The sequence below is a fragment of the Megalopta genalis genome, chromosome 5 (assembly GCF_051020955.1).
Source record: "Megalopta genalis isolate 19385.01 chromosome 5, iyMegGena1_principal, whole genome shotgun sequence".
Classification (NCBI taxonomy): domain Eukaryota; kingdom Metazoa; phylum Arthropoda; class Insecta; order Hymenoptera; family Halictidae; genus Megalopta; species Megalopta genalis.
In genome coordinates this window covers 7,183,336-7,201,307 of record NC_135017.1, presented here as the reverse complement: position 1 = coordinate 7,201,307, position 17,972 = coordinate 7,183,336, and the positions used below count along the sequence as shown (strand labels likewise).

The following is a 17,972-nucleotide window of genomic DNA, read 5'->3' as shown; positions in this document are numbered from 1 at the left end:
TAAAAAAGAGTAAATATACATTATTTTAGTTAAATCCGTTTAAGAGAAATTTATATAATCAAATCACCTATTGATAAATTAGTAGGAACATTGCCAGACTTGACATAATTAAACTATACTTTTTAATTGACAAATTGCACTCTTACAATTTTTTACTTTACTTTCTTACAATTTTTTACAATTTTTTATTTTTGTATTCTTTCAACCTTGTTTCCAATCTGTTTTGCATTCTTCCAATTTTCTTTTCAATCTGATTTGCATTCTTTCAACCTTGTTTCTAATCTGTCTTGCTTTCTTTCATTCTTTTCTATCTGTCTTGCATTGTTTCAACCTTATTTCCAATCTGTCTTGCATTCTTCCAATTTTGTTTCCAATCTGCCTTGCATTTTCTCAATTCTCTTTTGAATCTGATTTGCACTCTTTCAATCTCGTTTCCAATCTGTCTTGCATTCTTCCAATTTTGTTTCTTATCTGTCTTGCATTCTCCCAATTTTGTTTCCAATCTGTCTTGCATTCTTTCAATTTTGTTTCCAATCTATCCCGCACTCTTTCAACCTTGTTCCCAATCTATCCTGCACTCTTTCAACTTTGTTTCCAATCCGCCTCGCATTCTTTGAATTTTATTTCCAATCTATCCTGTACTCTTCCAACCTTGTTTTCAATCTGTCTTGTATTCTCTTAATTTTTTCCAATCGATCCTACATTCTTTCAACCTTATTTTCAATCTGTCTTGTATTCTCTCAATTTTTTTCCAATCCGTTTTGTACTCTTTCAATTTTGTTTGTCAATATATCTTGCGGCCATTCAGTCATACTTCTCAATCTTTCTTACCCTCCACTTTAAATACAGCTTTTTACGTCTTGCCATTTATTTTCTACGCACTCCATACATTTTGCTCTATCATGTTATTTATCAATCCTGTTATCTATCTACCTCGCTGTGACTCACAGGATAGTTTATCTTTGCTCTAAACTGTATTGCAAGGATCGTTAATCTTGTCTTCCATTTATATATACGTAGTTCTTTGTATCATGGTAGTTAATTTTTTCCCTACTGTATCAGCTAAGTTGCAGCTATCCAATCATATTTTCAATCTTCTTTGCACTCTCACTTGTTCTCGACACAACCTATCCTCCATTTATGCAGTTCTATTTTGTCTTGCCGTCTGTCCACCTCGCTCTCCATACAGTCTGCTCTGTGTCTATTTCAGGGGGCTTCTGTCCAAATGTAAAATACCGGTATTGTACCTAATATTACCTAGTAATTTTATATTAGGGTGTTTCGAGAGTTTTACGAAACGTATTATTTGAAATCTGTCATCGCAAAAAGGAAAACCGAGAAATGCCGGTATTTATATCGGTTCCGGCATTGTAACGATTTTGGTATTCATACATTTCGGTACTGTGATAATTTCGATTATTATTGTGCCCATTAATGTGACGTTCTGAGTTTTCGACAGATTAAATCGTTTTTTTTCTATCTACATCGCATGTCTTAAAACATTTCAATCTCGACGTCTTTTCTATAAGCACGAAATCTTTCGTAAGTGAAACATAAACAATAATATTTAACAATACGGAATATTTAACAAATATATACAGAACAATTTGTGAGCTAGTCACGGTACTCACAAGATGAAAAATTAATTACTGTGTGTCATTTACCGAGCCTTTTGTAATTACTGTGTGCCAATTTCTATTCTCACCCTTCCTTGCAATGCGTTTCTTAAATCTTATAACAAGATCAAATCCAAAAAAAACACATCAAGCCATTATTAGAAATTTAAAAAGTTAATTTCCCCATTTTTATGGGTCATAAAAAGTTGGAAGTTTTTTTTATTCTTTATTTATAAAATACAATATCTTTAATTTGACAATGTTATTTTTAAATATAAGTAAAATTGTCGCGAGGGCATAGTAACCAAGGGTGGAAGGGCACAGTGATTGACACGCTTAATCTATCGGTTTCGGTTGTAATCTTGTTACTGAAATACCAGTACCATAATCGTGTCGGGTCGAAGTCACTGAACTATTTCATTCCTCGTTTTAAACTGCACAAGGAATAGTCGTTGTCTAAACTGCACAGGGAAATACCTATTGTTAACAAATTAGCTCCGGCGCAATATCCGTTCATTTGAATTATTACGTACGTATTACTTACGTACTCTAAACCGCGTGCACAAGGTAATCTTCCTATAACACGATAGATAAGTTCGTAGAAAATGTCGTATTGTGTGAGAAACCGTGTTGCAGTAATTTCTCTCTAATTCGCGCGCAGATTGCGCACAAAAATGGACGATTTGGAAATAGGACATACGATTATTCGAGGATTGCGGCTTGTTTTTATAGTTGTTGACAATCGGTATCCATGAAAACGAGCCGCAAGGCTCGAACAATCGTATCTTCTTTTCCCAAATTCTTCGTTTTTGTGCACAATCTGAGCGCGAATTAGGGAGAAATTGCTGTATTTTTGCACGTAGAATCATCGCATGGTCAATGGTACCACTCGTTCGTTAAAACCTTGTGTCTTTTGTCGTTACGCAATCGTTCCGGTCACTTCCAAAAGTCAGTGTTTCTGATTTTTTCAAACGTATTGACATACTAATTGCGCCGAGCAAAAAGTTCTGACGTACAAATGAAGAAAACGCAAGCACTCGGAACGTGTCCCAACAATTCGTTACGCAACCCGCGTGACCCAGTAAAAACTGCGGAATTTACTTGCCTTGCCATTACGATTACATCCGAGCAAACAATGCACGACGTGTGTTAGTATTACATTTTGAAAAATATACGGGCACAACGTCGCTTGTCGGCTGTCACCAGGTCTGTTCAGTCTCGCTCATTCCATCCCTCAAGGGCGTATTCTAGTCTGGAACGCGTTTCTTTTTCTTCCTTTGGTATATATATATATATTTTCTTCCTTTTTATTTCTTTTTATAAAGAAACTATGCAACTTCTCACATCGGCGCGTTCTCGTAAATATTTCTCACGCTTTCGACACACACATTTACAAATTTTTAGAACGAGAATTAGTCGAAATTGTTGGTGGTACAAAGCCGTGTATGTAGATCGCGGATTTTATGCATTTATGGTAAAAATGAGCGTAGAAGTACGGAATGCTAGGAAGATTAAACAAATTTTAGAATGTTGATGGATTTTTCTGAATTTATTAACACATTAACATGTGACTAGACATGGTAATTTTCTTGATTGCTCGTGAAATGCAATTTAAAATAATTTATCACAAGATTTATCTGTATAATAACATCTAAATAAAATCTGTTTTAAATATGGTAATATATCTTATATAATTTTATTTAACTGTCTGATATTTTGTAAGTTATATACATTTTTGTAAAGCGATGCAACAACAAAGTTTTCGCGCAAACAGTCTGGATCGTATCGTGTTAAGATAATTAACGAAAAAAGAACTTCTAGCTAGCGTCGGTTTCTTACAATTGATATGCGAACACAATATTTATATTATATTTATTATATTATATTATATTGTATTATATTATATTATATTATATTATATTATATTATATTATATTATATTTACATTGTATTATATATTATATTTATTTTGCGTCAAGCATTTAACCTGTGAGCAATAGCGTATCAAAAAGTCACCTTTATGGTTGCATTGATTCCGGCCGTTCTATTTGTCCAAAACAAAACAAAAAGAAACCAGAAACCGTTAATTAGAATTCATTTGGCGATCGCAGGAACGAAGGAAGGACTAAAATGGATAGTTAAAAAAATGGCAGCATTTTGAATTTGGCGTATCGTTTTTTGTTGGTCTTCTCTCTCTTTTTTTTTAACTTCAACAGGTTAAATAAAATAGAAAAGGTAACGATTTTGAATTCATTTGGCACGAATTAGAATCAAGCTGCATCGATAATCAGGCGAATTATAATTATCGTCTTGCCGTTATGATTATCATACAATATTAGATACGTGATAGAGAACGTTGTTTCGTCAAGTGAAACTTCAAAACGGTCTTTTGAATGTAGTAAATATTTGCCGGGAACATTTTCCGCGCGACTTTCCCAATCTTTTCACGGGGGAAACTATTAACTCCGGTATTCTGTTGTAACGGTCGTAAGATAAGAACGAATTTAGGACGGACTAATTGTATGTTAACGATTCCAATTACCGAGCATATCTGAAATACCGTACACTTTCATTTATTTTAACGATAATCACAACAATATGACAAAGAATATATATATATATATATATATATATATATATATATATATATATACATATATTATTATAATATTTATTATTATATACTTTATTATTTATTATATATTATATTATATATTATATTTTATTATTATTATATAAGTATAACATTTATGTACATGTATATATAAATGGTACACGTTCTTGAATTCTTGTAGTATTGCCAAAACTCCGTAATTAATTTATGTAACCTAGAAATTTGTGGAAGTACCGGTTGTGTTCATACACCTCATATTTAATAGTTCAATTTAAATTGTATACATTATATCAGAAAGTTAATTTAGTATTATATTAGTTCAGTGTAATAGTATCAATTTAGTATAATAAATATATTCATAAATGCGTGAAGCACAATTTGACTACTATTCTACTTGTATCCCGTATTTTTGTTAGAACTTCTAAATAAAGCTCTAAATAACACGTTTTTTATACTAAGGTGCCATAGAATATGTACCAAGAAATTTTGAACATTTAAAATCAGGAACACTCTGTATAATGATGCTGATGTTGCAAAAACAGTTCGCATCGGAATGGGGTCGTGTTGCAGCAAAGTGCATTCGGTTCGAATACAATTAGCTAAAATGAAGATATCACTGCTGTCTGTCCTGCGCCTGTCGGCTAACGTCTATGCTCAGCCGTTCGGGACGCCCAATGACAGTCTAGTGATGTACTGAAAGGATTAATATTGTGTCTCGCAAAGAAAAGCGACAGTGTGGCAACAGGAAGTTTTTGTGACGCCACTATATGTAGATCAATGAAATATATATATATATAGAGAGAGAGAGAGAATAATATAAAGAAGAAGAATATTAATAATATAGTATAATAAATATATAATATAATAATATATAATACATATATTTAATTTTGCTATTGCTTGGAATGACAAAAAAGAATAAAAAACACATACATAGTTGAATTTTCAAACTCGATTTTCTGGGAAGCTAAGTCACAAAACAAAGAAAAGTTATTCTATATTTTTATCATGTTTTTTTTATAAAGAATTACCCGATGCCCGTTTGTACATACCTTTCAAGGACACCCTGTACGTCATATTTGTATATCAATAAAACACCAACGTCGGTTTTCAAATGCTAATTACGATAGGGGAATTAATCCGACAATTTTGTAATATGATCATTAAAAGGCTAAAGTACGTAAATTGGAATATTAGAATTACAAAGTTTTGCATTTGCTTGAATTATTCAACTTTTATATTTGCGTAGCAGTGATAACATGCGGTTTTTTTCGTACATAATTATGAGTAAAAGGAAACCGTTTTGTGTTGTACTTGACGTAACGGAAACGGATCGACGCGAGGCAAGGATTTTTGAATTTTTGAAAGTCGACATTGGTTCGGACTATCGACGCGACGAAACACAACGGTTACCGGATTGCGAGTCTTTGCGTAAAATATAAATTTTCCTCGTCGGGTGGACGAGCTTCAAATACATACAATCCGCGACTCGCTGGTAACTATTATAATAATTTAGATTGCACCAGTTTTTACAACGAAATATTTTCCGCGCGAATTTTTATTTTGAAGTAGTCGCCTATGCAAATGCGAATATGCGCAGAGATTTTCGGACTACGGTAATTTCTTCCCAACTCGAGCTCAGATTATGCACAAAAGTGGACAATTCGGGAAGAGGAGATACGATTATTCGAGCCTTGCGGCTCGCTTTTATACTTATCGATTGTCAACAATCGGTATAACCGGTTATAAACAATTTCTCTTTATTCCTAGCACTAACCATTTATTTGTTAAATATCCAGCAAAAATAAAACTCAAAGATTCCTTATATAGCCAACAAATAAAATTGCAAAATTTTTAGACATACAATAAATAAACTTGACAAAATTTTAAATATACAATGATCAAAATAATCGTGTTGCGAACGTTACTCTTAAATGCCATTCAAATACGTTACACCAGATTGCCATACATTATTCGACATTTGACAAACCGAGACGTTGCGGTGATAAAAAATGGAGAGATATTCGATTCGACAACGTCTGTTTATTATTAAACATTATTAGAAGTTCGGCGAAAGTTGCGCAGAACATGGACGTGAGAACTGTTCATCGAACATGCTAATCGAAAGAATAATTAAAAGATTCGAAGAAAGTGTTTCATTTGCAGATAAAGTTAGTAAACGACATCATCGTAGCGTTCGTTCTGATGAAAATTTTTAATAACAATTGAATAATATTTTTTAGCAATAAACAGGCGTTGCTGAATCGAGTATCTCTTCATTTTCTACTAGTCAAAGGTCGAACGATATATGACAATTTAATGCAACAAATTTAAATGGCGCGACATTTAAAAGCACAGTAAATTCTCCCTAATACACAAAGATGGACGATTTGGGAATAGGAGATACGATTATTCGAACCTTGCGACTCGTTTTTATATTTGTCGACAATCGGTATCTATGAAAAAGAGCCCCAAGGCTCGAATAATCGTATCTCCTCATCCCAAATTGTCCATTTTTGTACGTAATTTGAGCGCGAATTAGGGAGAAATTACTGTAATTGCAAGAGTTATTATTGAACGTCGATTGAACGGTGATTTCGAAGTGTTCGTAATGACACTGTGTTGTTGCGGACGCAACGAATCAGCCGGACACGCGCGAAAGCCCACGTGCCTTGTTTTTTTTTTTGACCCATATCATTAAAGGACTTGAACCATGCAAATTTGTCTCGTTCAGTCTGGTTTGGCAAGGAGCAATAGGTCTTCCGTTAGTGTAATAAGGCCGTCGCTTGTATAAGGAGGTCGCAGTTCAGCTGTTCGACTTCCGTTTGGTTTGCGTCGGGGCCAGTGAGCCACGGGGATATCAATTAAAGCTTGACGTCCGCCATAAACGAAAGTCCCTGTTACCCAATCACCGGTCGACGCAATTTCTTTTGGTGTATTCTACGATCCTTGCCGCGTGTTGTACAACCGAATCCCACGTTTGTCGGAAATATTTGGGACGTGTTGTTTGAAAATATTTCGTGGTGTTCGAAGGTCTCAGAAAATATTTGGAGATGTTTGAACATCGCAGAAATTATTTTAGGACACTTGAACGTCGGAGGAAATATTTTAGAGGCACTTGAACGTGATAGAAGACATTTGAAGATGTTCGAACGTCGCTGCAGATATTTGAGCATGCTTGAACGTCGCAGAAAATATTTGAAGATTTTTTAACGTTGCCGAAAATAATCGAAGATGTTTGAACGCCGCTAAAAATATTTTGGAGACGTTTCAATATCGCATAAAATATTTGAAGATGTTTGAACATCGCTGAAAATATTTTTGGGCCGTCTGAACATCGGAGGAAATATTTTGGAGGCGCTCGGACGTGATAGAAGATATTTGAAGACGTTTGAACATGTTTGAACGTCGTAGAAAATATTTTGGGAACGTGTTAATTATGCCAGAAAATATTTTGGAGGCGTATCAATATCGCAACAAATATTTGAAAATGTGTTTGACCATTGCTGAATATATGTTTGGGACACCTGAACATCGGAGGAAATATTTTCTTCTTCGCGTTTGAACGTGATAGAAGATATTTGAAGATGTTTGAATATTACAGAAAATATTTTTAGGCCTCCTAAACATCGGAGGAAACATTGTGGAGGCGATTGAACGCGATAGAAGATATTTGAAGATATTTGAAGATGTTTGAAGAGGTTTGAAGATGTTTGAAGATGTTTGAAGATATTTGAACATGTTTGAACGTCGTAGAAAATACTTTGTAGACGTGTTCGAACGTGCCAGAAAATATTTTGGAGGCGTTTCAATGTCGCACGAACTGTTTGAAGATGTTCGAACATGTTTGAACGTCGTAGAAAATATTTCGTAGACGTGTTTGAACGTGCCAGAAAATATTTTGGAGGCGTTTCAATGTCGCACGAACTGTTTGAAGATGTTCGAACATCGCCGAATATATTTTTGGGACGCCTGAATGTTTGAACGTCCTAGAAAATGTTTTATTACTATCTATAATTTTCGCCAGTTGTTCGTTTATCTAGCTTGCGATATTAGCTTCAGGTAATTGTTATGTTCATTACGTTTCGTTTTGTAATTGATGCTTGTAACCCAAGGGACCCTTCGACGTCGGCGCGGCGATGTTTTAAAACGACCAAGCTAACTTCATTAATCGTCGCACGTGATCACGAAACAACGGGTCTCCACATTGTAGCTGGAAGATAACAAATTGGTAAACCGATATAATTACTAGAGTCCAGCGCGTAGATTATCCGTTGCATTGTAAATGCTAACTATTATACAAAGCGGCAAGAGACTGTCTTTTGCGTGAATAATATTACGAAATTACTGCGCAAACAATACTGACCTTACTAAATGCTGCACGATGCAACGCAACAAATTACGAGTTGCAATATTATTTTTCTTTTCTTTCGTCGTGCCGCGAGGAACCGACGAGTTTTCTCTCGGATTGCGAAAAGCGTGACCGTCAATAAAACGGTGTGACGCTGCAAGAATCGTACACTTGGTGTCAACGATTCATTCGCGCGGACACGATTTCTCACGATATTTCCTTCGATCAACAAATTGCCAATATGCTCGACCGATTTCCGCGTGCCTCGGTACAAAATGAGCGACATTGAAAAAATAGGAGATTGACATGTTTAAAACCGGAAGTTCGTCGTCAACGTATTCATACATATTCACAGGCGCACGAATACGATTTGCAATAATGAACGCTTTTCCTTTTTTTCTTCGTTCCCATTCGAACCTGTTAATTCCAACAGTTTCCGTCGGCTTTGGTTAATTTGATTCATTAATTGCTCGCAGCCAGACAGACCATTCCGTTAATTATCTCGAGGCACGCAAACGTGAACCTGCGAGATGACCCCTGGCTATTTCTCTTCGCCTATTTCTTTTTTCTATTCGACCATCCGATTCTTTTTTTCCCCGATGCTGTTACGTACTTCTCTTCCGCTTGCAAGTGACACGCAAAATGTTTTTGCTTGCAAGAAAAAGAAGGCCGCAGTTTATTTCAATGAAATATGACGGATCGACGTTTACAGTACAAGCAATATTATATTCATGCTCGCAGGTACGAAAATGTTAAACCGCACGGAGCAACGTCACTTATCGAAGTCTATTTAACTTTGAATTGATGTGCCAGTCAACAGCTCGCGGGCCGTGCTGAATCTTCCGACTCCGTTGAATATTTCTAGCGTGTTTTTTCTTGCTCGCGCGTAAACTTTTGCGACCGACTGTATGTAAATTTTCGTGGCCGACCATATTTGCAATATGGTTCTCCGTCCGGGATTTCTCTTCGGCGCTGCATTCCGTTTCGACATACGTAATTATTCCGGCGACATTTACAGTTGTAGTCTTCGAATTCGTTTCGATTTCTATCAACGATTTTGCGATTAATCGTAGCACGTTCGTAGTGCCGATCCTCCGTCTAATGCCTAAATTCGAAACGGATTGGTCTCTTGATACGGTAATTATTTGCTTTCGAATCGAGTCGCTCGATCTTTTTCTTTGTAACCATTTTTTCGCATGCGCTGTGACTAAAAGCGATAAATAAATAAAAAATATATAATAATATAATATAAATATATAATATATTATATATAATATAAATATATTATATAATAATAAAATATAATAATAAATATATTATATAATAAATAAATATATATAAGTAAAAAATATATACAAGTAATATATACATAAATAAAATATTCGATGACACACACACAACGAATTCTTAAAAATAAAATTAGAAAAATTTGTCGTGAATCGTGAACGAATTATCGTGGTAACTAAATTGTCGTTTGCAAATTGTATTCGCAATAGCGATGATAGTTACAGAATTATTTCCATTGGTATCTTTTCACAGTTCGCCGTGATTTAAAAATACATAAAATATGCGAAGACAAGCAGCTGTTAAATTACGTTAAATTACGAAAATTGTTGTAAACTGTAAAGAAAATATCGTGACAACTGAATTGTGTCATTCGCATTTGTATTTGCAATTTTTACAACATCCACGGAATTATTTTCATTGGTATTCGAAATCAGAAAGTGTGATTAATCGTATTCAGTGATGATTTCGAATGAAAAAAAAGAACGTCCGACGCCGGTGACTTTAAATGTCGTTCGAAGTTCTCGAAGATCATCGACGATCTCGTGCTCAGCATCGTCTATTGTTCACGAATCCTGTTTCGTTGGTAGCCGTCGACATGGCCCTTGTGACCCTGAGCAGACCTTGAACTGCGGGGGAAAAGAAAACGTTTTCCGTACAGCACCGAAGTGCGCCGTTCATAGTGAAATCACTATGAAACCGGTTGATTTGTATGGAATGCTGTTGAAATCGCATAATCTACTACGATGTCCAACTTTCGATAGCGACGTGAATAACGATAACGATCGTGATAACGTTCCGATTGCACACACTGGGCTCGCAGATCGCATAGAAACAACAATGGAAAAATTATGTAATTTTGAAATTTTGCTGAAATCGTTCGCGTCGCCGAATCATGGTTGTTTTATAAACGATGATATTTTTCACGTAACGATGATAATCATCGAGAGACCGTCCAAATCGAATCGTTTTCCGTCTCTGAATACACATGTACGAAAAGAGGAATTGTCGAAAGTGCGACGTCGGAATGGGCGGTGGTAATGGAATGATTTGCGCAGGCAACGGTTACATTGGAAAAGCGAAATCGTCTTTATTGACGGCCGAATGAAAGTTGCCAAATTAGCAAGTGCATATTTGCTGGCAGGAACTTCACGTTTCAACAAAGATAATGGCACACAGTCGATGCAGCTGAAATAGTGGAAGATTGTTTTTCATTCGAAAATATTTTGCTTCTGGATTTGCCAGTGCCCCCGATTTGAATATGGAGTAAATTCTCCTTAAATGAAAAAATAACGAATAAACACAACTATTATCTCCAAAATATTCGTCGACCTAAACTCATGTGCATGTATTGGGAACAAATTACAAGCGTACAAGGAAACCTGACAATTAAAATTTGTTAACGAATTGAAACCGTGTCTCGCCGATCACGAGTTCGCTCGTGTTTTTATGCTCGGACGTTGAAAATTGCCGGTCAGCAGTGTGTTAATATAAACAGATTCATGGAAATTATCCAGGAAATATTTTATTCTTTTTACCACGTGCTCTCGCCTTGAGATGATTATCGATGATTATCGAGTGATGTATTTGTCATTTGTAGTTCTGCCGTGAATGTGTTCGAATGATAAACGTTGATTATATCAAAAAATGTACGAGCATGTATAATTTATGTGCGAGCAACGCGATGATTATCATTTAATTAGTATTGTTTGAAACGCAATTATTATGGAAATTAAAGCTGTGTGTACATGTATATATGCACATACGTATAAATATATCAGTTTTTGCATTGTGGTAATAAATTATCACACGGCACGTCGCGATTGCTGAAGAATGCCCTTGCTAAGCGTAAACGGAATTCAACAATATTATATTAGCCCTGACGAAATTTCTTTTGCTCACCGAACTTAACAGTTGCAGCAATTATACCGTTTCAACGGTATCGCATTGATCGCGTGTTAATTTTGGTCCTGTGCGTAATTCGAAAACATTTCGTCGCAAATCTCTAACGTCGTCGTTTTCTTTTCTCGTTTCAGTCGGAGAGCGGTGAGCCCGTGAGCAAGCTATTCGGTAACATTTGCTGGGAAAAAGTGCAGACGAGAGACGCGCCAAGATGAACACGCTGGAGTATATGGAGGTCACCGTGCCCAATTATTCCTACGTCTTCAATTTCGAGGAAACCTTCCGTCACTTAGACACAAAGATATGGATGACAAATAACTGGACGAATGGTTTCTATTACTGTGGCATTTACATGATTTTAATATTTGGCGGACAGCATTACATGTCGACCAGGCCAAAGTACGAGCTAAGAGGCATGCTTTCACTTTGGAACACGCTGCTTGCAACATTCTCCATTATTGGATTTACTAGAACAGCGCCAGAATTGATCCATGTACTCAAGAATTATGGGTTTTACCATAGTGTTTGTATACCTAGGTAACCAACACGTTTCTTTTATATTTATCCACCAATTGACGTGTCGTGTTACTCTTAAAATATCTATTCACAAACGTATCTCATATTTTCATCGCTCCTACTGCTCCCCGGCCCCTTCTCGCTTCGCCTTTCCCCGCTTCTCAAAGTTTACTTTTACTCCATTCGATTCACTTTTCTCTAATGGATTACCAGGATCCTATTACCACATTCGATCCAACAAGTGGTAAATCAGATTCCCTGCTACAGATAGGATCCTACTACATATCTTGACATTGTACACCGAAAGCCAGTTGAGAAGTGCACTACGGCACCTTACACCATAACAAGATAAACTTTAAAACGGTGACCGAGCAGAACAATCGACTGACAATGGATCATGTTTCAGCTTCATCGAGCAAGACTGCGTGTCAGGCTTCTGGACATGGATGTTCGTGCTGTCGAAGCTTCCCGAGCTGGGCGACACGATCTTCATCGTGCTGCGGAAGCAGCCCCTGATCTTCCTGCATTGGTACCATCACATAACAGTGCTTCTGTACTCCTGGTTCTCGTACAAGGAGTACACAGCGTCGGCCAGGTGGTTCGTCGTGATGAACTACTTCGTCCACTCCATAATGTACTCTTACTACGCGCTGAAAGCGATGCGCTATAGACCGCCTAAGGGGATCGCGATGGTGATTACCACGCTGCAGCTAGCACAAATGATAATCGGCTGCGTGATCAATATTACGGCTCACCAGTACCTGCAAAGTGGGCAGATCAAGTGCGGCATCACCCCCGTCAACATCCAGTTCAGCCTGGCAATGTACTTCAGCTATTTCGTGCTATTCGCTAAATTCTTCCACAAAGCCTACCTAGGCGGCGACGCTCGCGGAGCCAAAACGGCGAAGAAAGACTACGTCAACGGATCCGTGGAATACGAGAAGCTCAAGGCTAATTAAGCACCGACCTCCCCCTCCCCCCGACGAAAACCCATGTACACACTCCTACGCAGACAGCGACATAGCGACACACGAAGAGGACAGTAAACCACGGGACGCCACAGTAAAAACAAATTTTTCGAAACATTTTCTAGAGACGCTTTTCTGAAGAGATTTCGCGAAAACACTTTCTGAGAATGTTGTTTTTTTTGTTTTTTGTTTTTTATAAAAAAGACGTATTTTGAGAATGCTTTTCAAAAAACGCTCCTCGAGAATGTTTTATTCTTTGTTCTCCCATTTTTCTGTTCGAGAGAAAAGCCTCTCTCTGTCTCTCTCTGTTGAACACGAAAAAGAAAATAGTAGCGTGTGGGCAGAGGGGAAAAACGGGGAGGAGACGATGATGCGTTACTTGATGAATATAGCACACTGAATTTTATGATAATGTTAAATGTTGCACACTGAATTTAGTAATGAATTTAATGATGGTAGCGTTGAAAACACGTTATCGAGCCAGTAACGAGCTTCTTAGAGGCACTCCTTGGGTTGGGTGGGAGAAGAGAAGAGGAAACTATATTTACGTTTTAGAAACAATACGTCTAGCCCGTCGATTTTTCGCGGGTGTAATTTATTTTACAACTGAGCTCGTGTCTGTTGATTGTGAAAACGGTTCGTTCTTTTTTTTTTGTGTTTGTTTTTTGGTAGAACGAGGACAGGGAGGAAGTATCAGATTTAAATAATAATTGTAACGACATTAGCGTGATTAGAGAGCGACGCCATTGTTTCACGTTGAGCCATTCAACAGCAGAATGTATTTTCTACTAAATTCGCGGATATGCTTGACAGCGATTGTCGAGCATAAGCAGAATAATAGAATTAAACAGTTTAGCGCGACGAGGAACGGGACAAGTGTTCTTTCAATTGCTTAATTCGTGGCTATTTTAAAATTTGTACTAGAAGTATTTTGTAAACGATTTAACGAAATGAGAAAAAATAAGCCTCGTTCTAGCCGATTTGAGGGAGAAGGAAAAGGAAACATAAGTCCACCGAAAATTCATTAGGTCTACCTCCGAAACGAGCTAAGAAATATTCTTCGTAGAAAATAGTAAAGACGAGATGGTAGAGGTCGAAGAATAAAATTATAATCCTGAATTGTTGAGTTTTTGGGAACGACGGGAGGATGAGGGAACGCGGAGAAGTATTTACATTTACTATTTTCTATCACGTCTATTTTGTGCCGCTAGTATAAATAAAGAGAAAAAAAGAAGACGAGGACGACGATGCTAATGATAATGATAATGATAATGATGATGATGATGATGATGATGATGAAGATAAAGAGAATATGGGCTGCTCACTGACACTTTTTCGTCACTGACCGCTCACTGTCGTCAGGGTGCAGCCAGCTTTGCAGGGACGTTTATTCTGTTTGCAAATTTTTATATCGCATAATTTGTTCATAGGGAAACGTCGTTTTTTTGTACAAATTATGTTATTTATTTATACGTTTATTTAACTCATCGAGGTGCGTACAACATACTGAACTTATTGGGTAGGTTTCTTACGTGTCGTTGGAATGAAAAAGCAAAAAATAAAGCAAGTGGGAAGGAAAGAGATGAGTGATTTTGTAAAGAGACTGTGAGGCGAAATAAATTTACAACAAAAAAGCAAGCGGAGCCGTTTTAACAATTGGTTTGACAATAATTTTCTTTCTTTTCGACTTCGAATTCGTTTTTAATCGACATCTTTGTGGGGCTGGTCGTCCCTCGAAAATGGTGGAAAAGTTTAAACAAACAAAAGGTGAAGAAGATTAAGAAACGGACCTGGCCGATATTCTAGTCGCATGGTCAGAGAACAACAGATAGCATTTGTTCGCTGAAACAGGAGCGTAATAATTAAATAATTGTAAAGAAGAAGCAAGAATGTGAAGCGAAAACGAAAAATAACGTTTGTCTACGCCGCTGATCGACGCGCACTTCCATACCGGAAAGAAAAAATGATTTTATTATATCTTCCTCTAAACGTGTTTCACCGATCCGAAGCCGAATTCGAGCGAACACACACACAAACACACATACACAAACATATTTACTCTCGCGAAATTGCCGATCGCCTCCTGATTCGCACAAATCTTTTAACGATGGAAACGTTCCGTGAAGCCAGCCTGTACGCGTGCTTGTATTTATAATTTAAACACCGTTTATACATAGTTCTGCCGATTATTTAAGTTTAGAAGCGGTTTACGAATAATTCTAAAACGATTTACGGACTAGGAACCTTCATGCATCCATAAAAGCCTCAAATCTAAAATATAGAATATCATTTGAAATGTTTTACAAGAATGGAAATTTTGTTAGTACGAAATTACGTTATATTATTATATTATAGAGTGGTTGATGCATGAGCTACTTGGCTAAGCATTTCATTGACTTCGTGTAATTATTTATGATCTATTAAATGTTTGTTGTATAGCGTGATAACTACTTAATAATTTTAAAAAATCTGTGATCCACAGCTGAGGAATTTTTAAACGATTTTTCAATAGCATTTAAAAAGAGGAGATTTTTAGCTCCTTTCCTTTTATATACAGAGAATGTGTTACTGATAAGCTTCCAATAGGTACAGTCTCAATTGAACTTTCAAGAAGCCACTTCCAGTAGTGAAATCCAATAATTTAAATATTTCTAAGCTCCTTTTTGATACAATCATTACATTATCCTTCGATACTAACAACAACAAGCCACTTTCTGTACCATAATCTAATAATTTACGATATTTTTATGCTGTCTTTTTAAAGATTCCATAGCGTATACTCAATCCGATAGAGAAAGTGTTAATATTCGCTAGATTACGTGAAGACAGGTTGCGAAAAAAGTAGGAAGTCCGACTAAGTTGTGAAATGATTTCAGTCTTACGCCAAAGAAATTTTATTTTGCATGGAGGTCCCTCAGTCTCGTAATTATCCGATGCATTTTTAAGTGCAGCGTCATCTACATAGCGTCGCGCGACCTTGGCATAAGGCGGAGCTTCTTTCATGGCTCCGATTGGCCAGCGGCGCGCACGCGGCCTAGCGATTGGCTGCGGCGCGCGCTGGAGGGGGTAAAAGGCGTCGCCTACGGTGGAAACGCTGATCCCGATGGGGTTCGTCACATCCGGAAACCTGAGTGCTCTTTTCGTTTATACTTATGCGAAACGTTCGATAGCGATACCGAGGCGAACAGTCAGTCCAACGACGAATAAACCAGTCAGGGAGCGTTCTCGGGTCCCTGACACGTTGAACGTAACTAATAGTCAAACTTGTCTATTTATTTATAATTAAATAATGATAATTGCCGATAAACCGCGCGTGTTTCGTTCGATGGATGGCAGTCGTTTCCTACACGAAACATGTGCGACTTTATTATTATCCACACGGAGAGAGGAGAGAAAAAAGAACGTTCGAGTAATTATGGGGAAAATTAGGATTTTATATAAGGAACCCTTTCAGGCCGATGAACTTATAATTATCGTTGTGAATTTCTTGTACGATGAGAGGCCGATGATGCGAGGACAGCTGATGAACAAACAATATGATACGGGACAAATAAAAGTAATATAGTATTTGCAATAAACGTGGTTGGTCTTTCTTGTAATTATACTGCGACGGATCTTCGGCTTATGCGCTCTTCATTTCTTCATCCTGTTAACGACTACGCGCGAATTAATATTTCATTGCCAATCCCCTTTTGCGCAGGTGAGGTGAATGCGAACGAAAAATTGGCTACGAGAAAGAAACCAAAATTTTAATACTCCGCTGGAATTCGAACGCAACTGTGGTCGCGGAAATTATAAATCGCCGCTCGATGATTTCAAGATCGAGAGGTTATTGCAAATACTCTGTTCGCGATTATCGATCCCGTGAAGATTTTCCTAAGTCTCCGGCCGATCGATGGATCGGCCGATCAACTGCCTTCTTATGCCGATATACCGCTAATTGCCATTACGAAGCCATTGTGAGAATAAAACGAAAATTCACTTACCGAGTGATGCTTCTCTCAAAGAAAAATAAAAAAAACAACAACAGTTCGTTTCTCAGCAGCGAGAACGAATTGTCTGTCGAGTTGTTGTGCAGTCCCGGCGATGGAGAACATAGAGTTATGCGAACAGTTCAAGGTTATAAAATTCTTTTTTGAACGAACACTGCTAGTTTTCCTAGGGTGCAATATTTCCGAACGGTTGTTTAATTGCTAGAAGGAAAATGAAGAAAAAATAAATAGCGGAACTTTACGGATTCAGTTGTATCCAAAGCAAAATAGCGGAGAAGCTCCGAGTAACACACAACGAAATACGAAGCAGAGACCGAACTGCCTAAATTCTAGCGAGGAAATTACCATTCGCGATTTTAGAGGTGCATGAAATCGATGCAGATTAAAATAAAGCAAAAATAAAATAAAAGGGGGATATAAAAGGTTCGAACTCTTGATTTTATATTTTATATCATTTTCTAGTTTTGCGAATTTCTGTTCTTTTTCTTTTCTTTTTTTTCGTTTACGGTGACTACGAATTAATTATGATTCGCGCGTTAGACACGGGTGAACGTAACCAAAGCGAGACCAGGAAAAAAAAATAAAACTAATGCTGTATGTATAGTTTGCGTGCGTGTGAGAGAAACGTTTTGACGAACGAGAGAAAAATTTGTATGGTTTTTCTTTTTCTAGCATGACTTTCGTGCGTTGTTTACCCACACTGTTTGTTTCATTTTCTTTGCTACACGC

The 17,972-nt window shown here is 37.1% G+C and overlaps 1 protein-coding gene across 2 annotated transcripts in view; it reads left to right on the top strand.

Moving 5' to 3' along the window:
- Positions 1-16,829, top strand: part of LOC117222412 (elongation of very long chain fatty acids protein baldspot) — a 33,057-nt gene extending 16,228 nt beyond the window's left edge. Inside the window, exons 1-3 of one of the 2 annotated variants that reach the window (XM_076522213.1) lie at positions 1,219-1,238; positions 11,902-12,304; positions 12,690-16,829. In XM_076522213.1, coding sequence (XP_076378328.1) covers positions 11,979-12,304; positions 12,690-13,242 — 879 coding nt within the window. In that variant the 5' untranslated portion in view covers positions 1,219-1,238; positions 11,902-11,978 and the 3' untranslated portion in view covers positions 13,243-16,829. Of the gene's footprint in view, positions 1-1,218; positions 1,239-11,901; positions 12,305-12,689 lie in introns of those variants that run through there. The other variant, XM_033474086.2, reaches the window with a different exon arrangement.
- Positions 16,830-17,972: the final 1,143 nt, after the last annotated feature.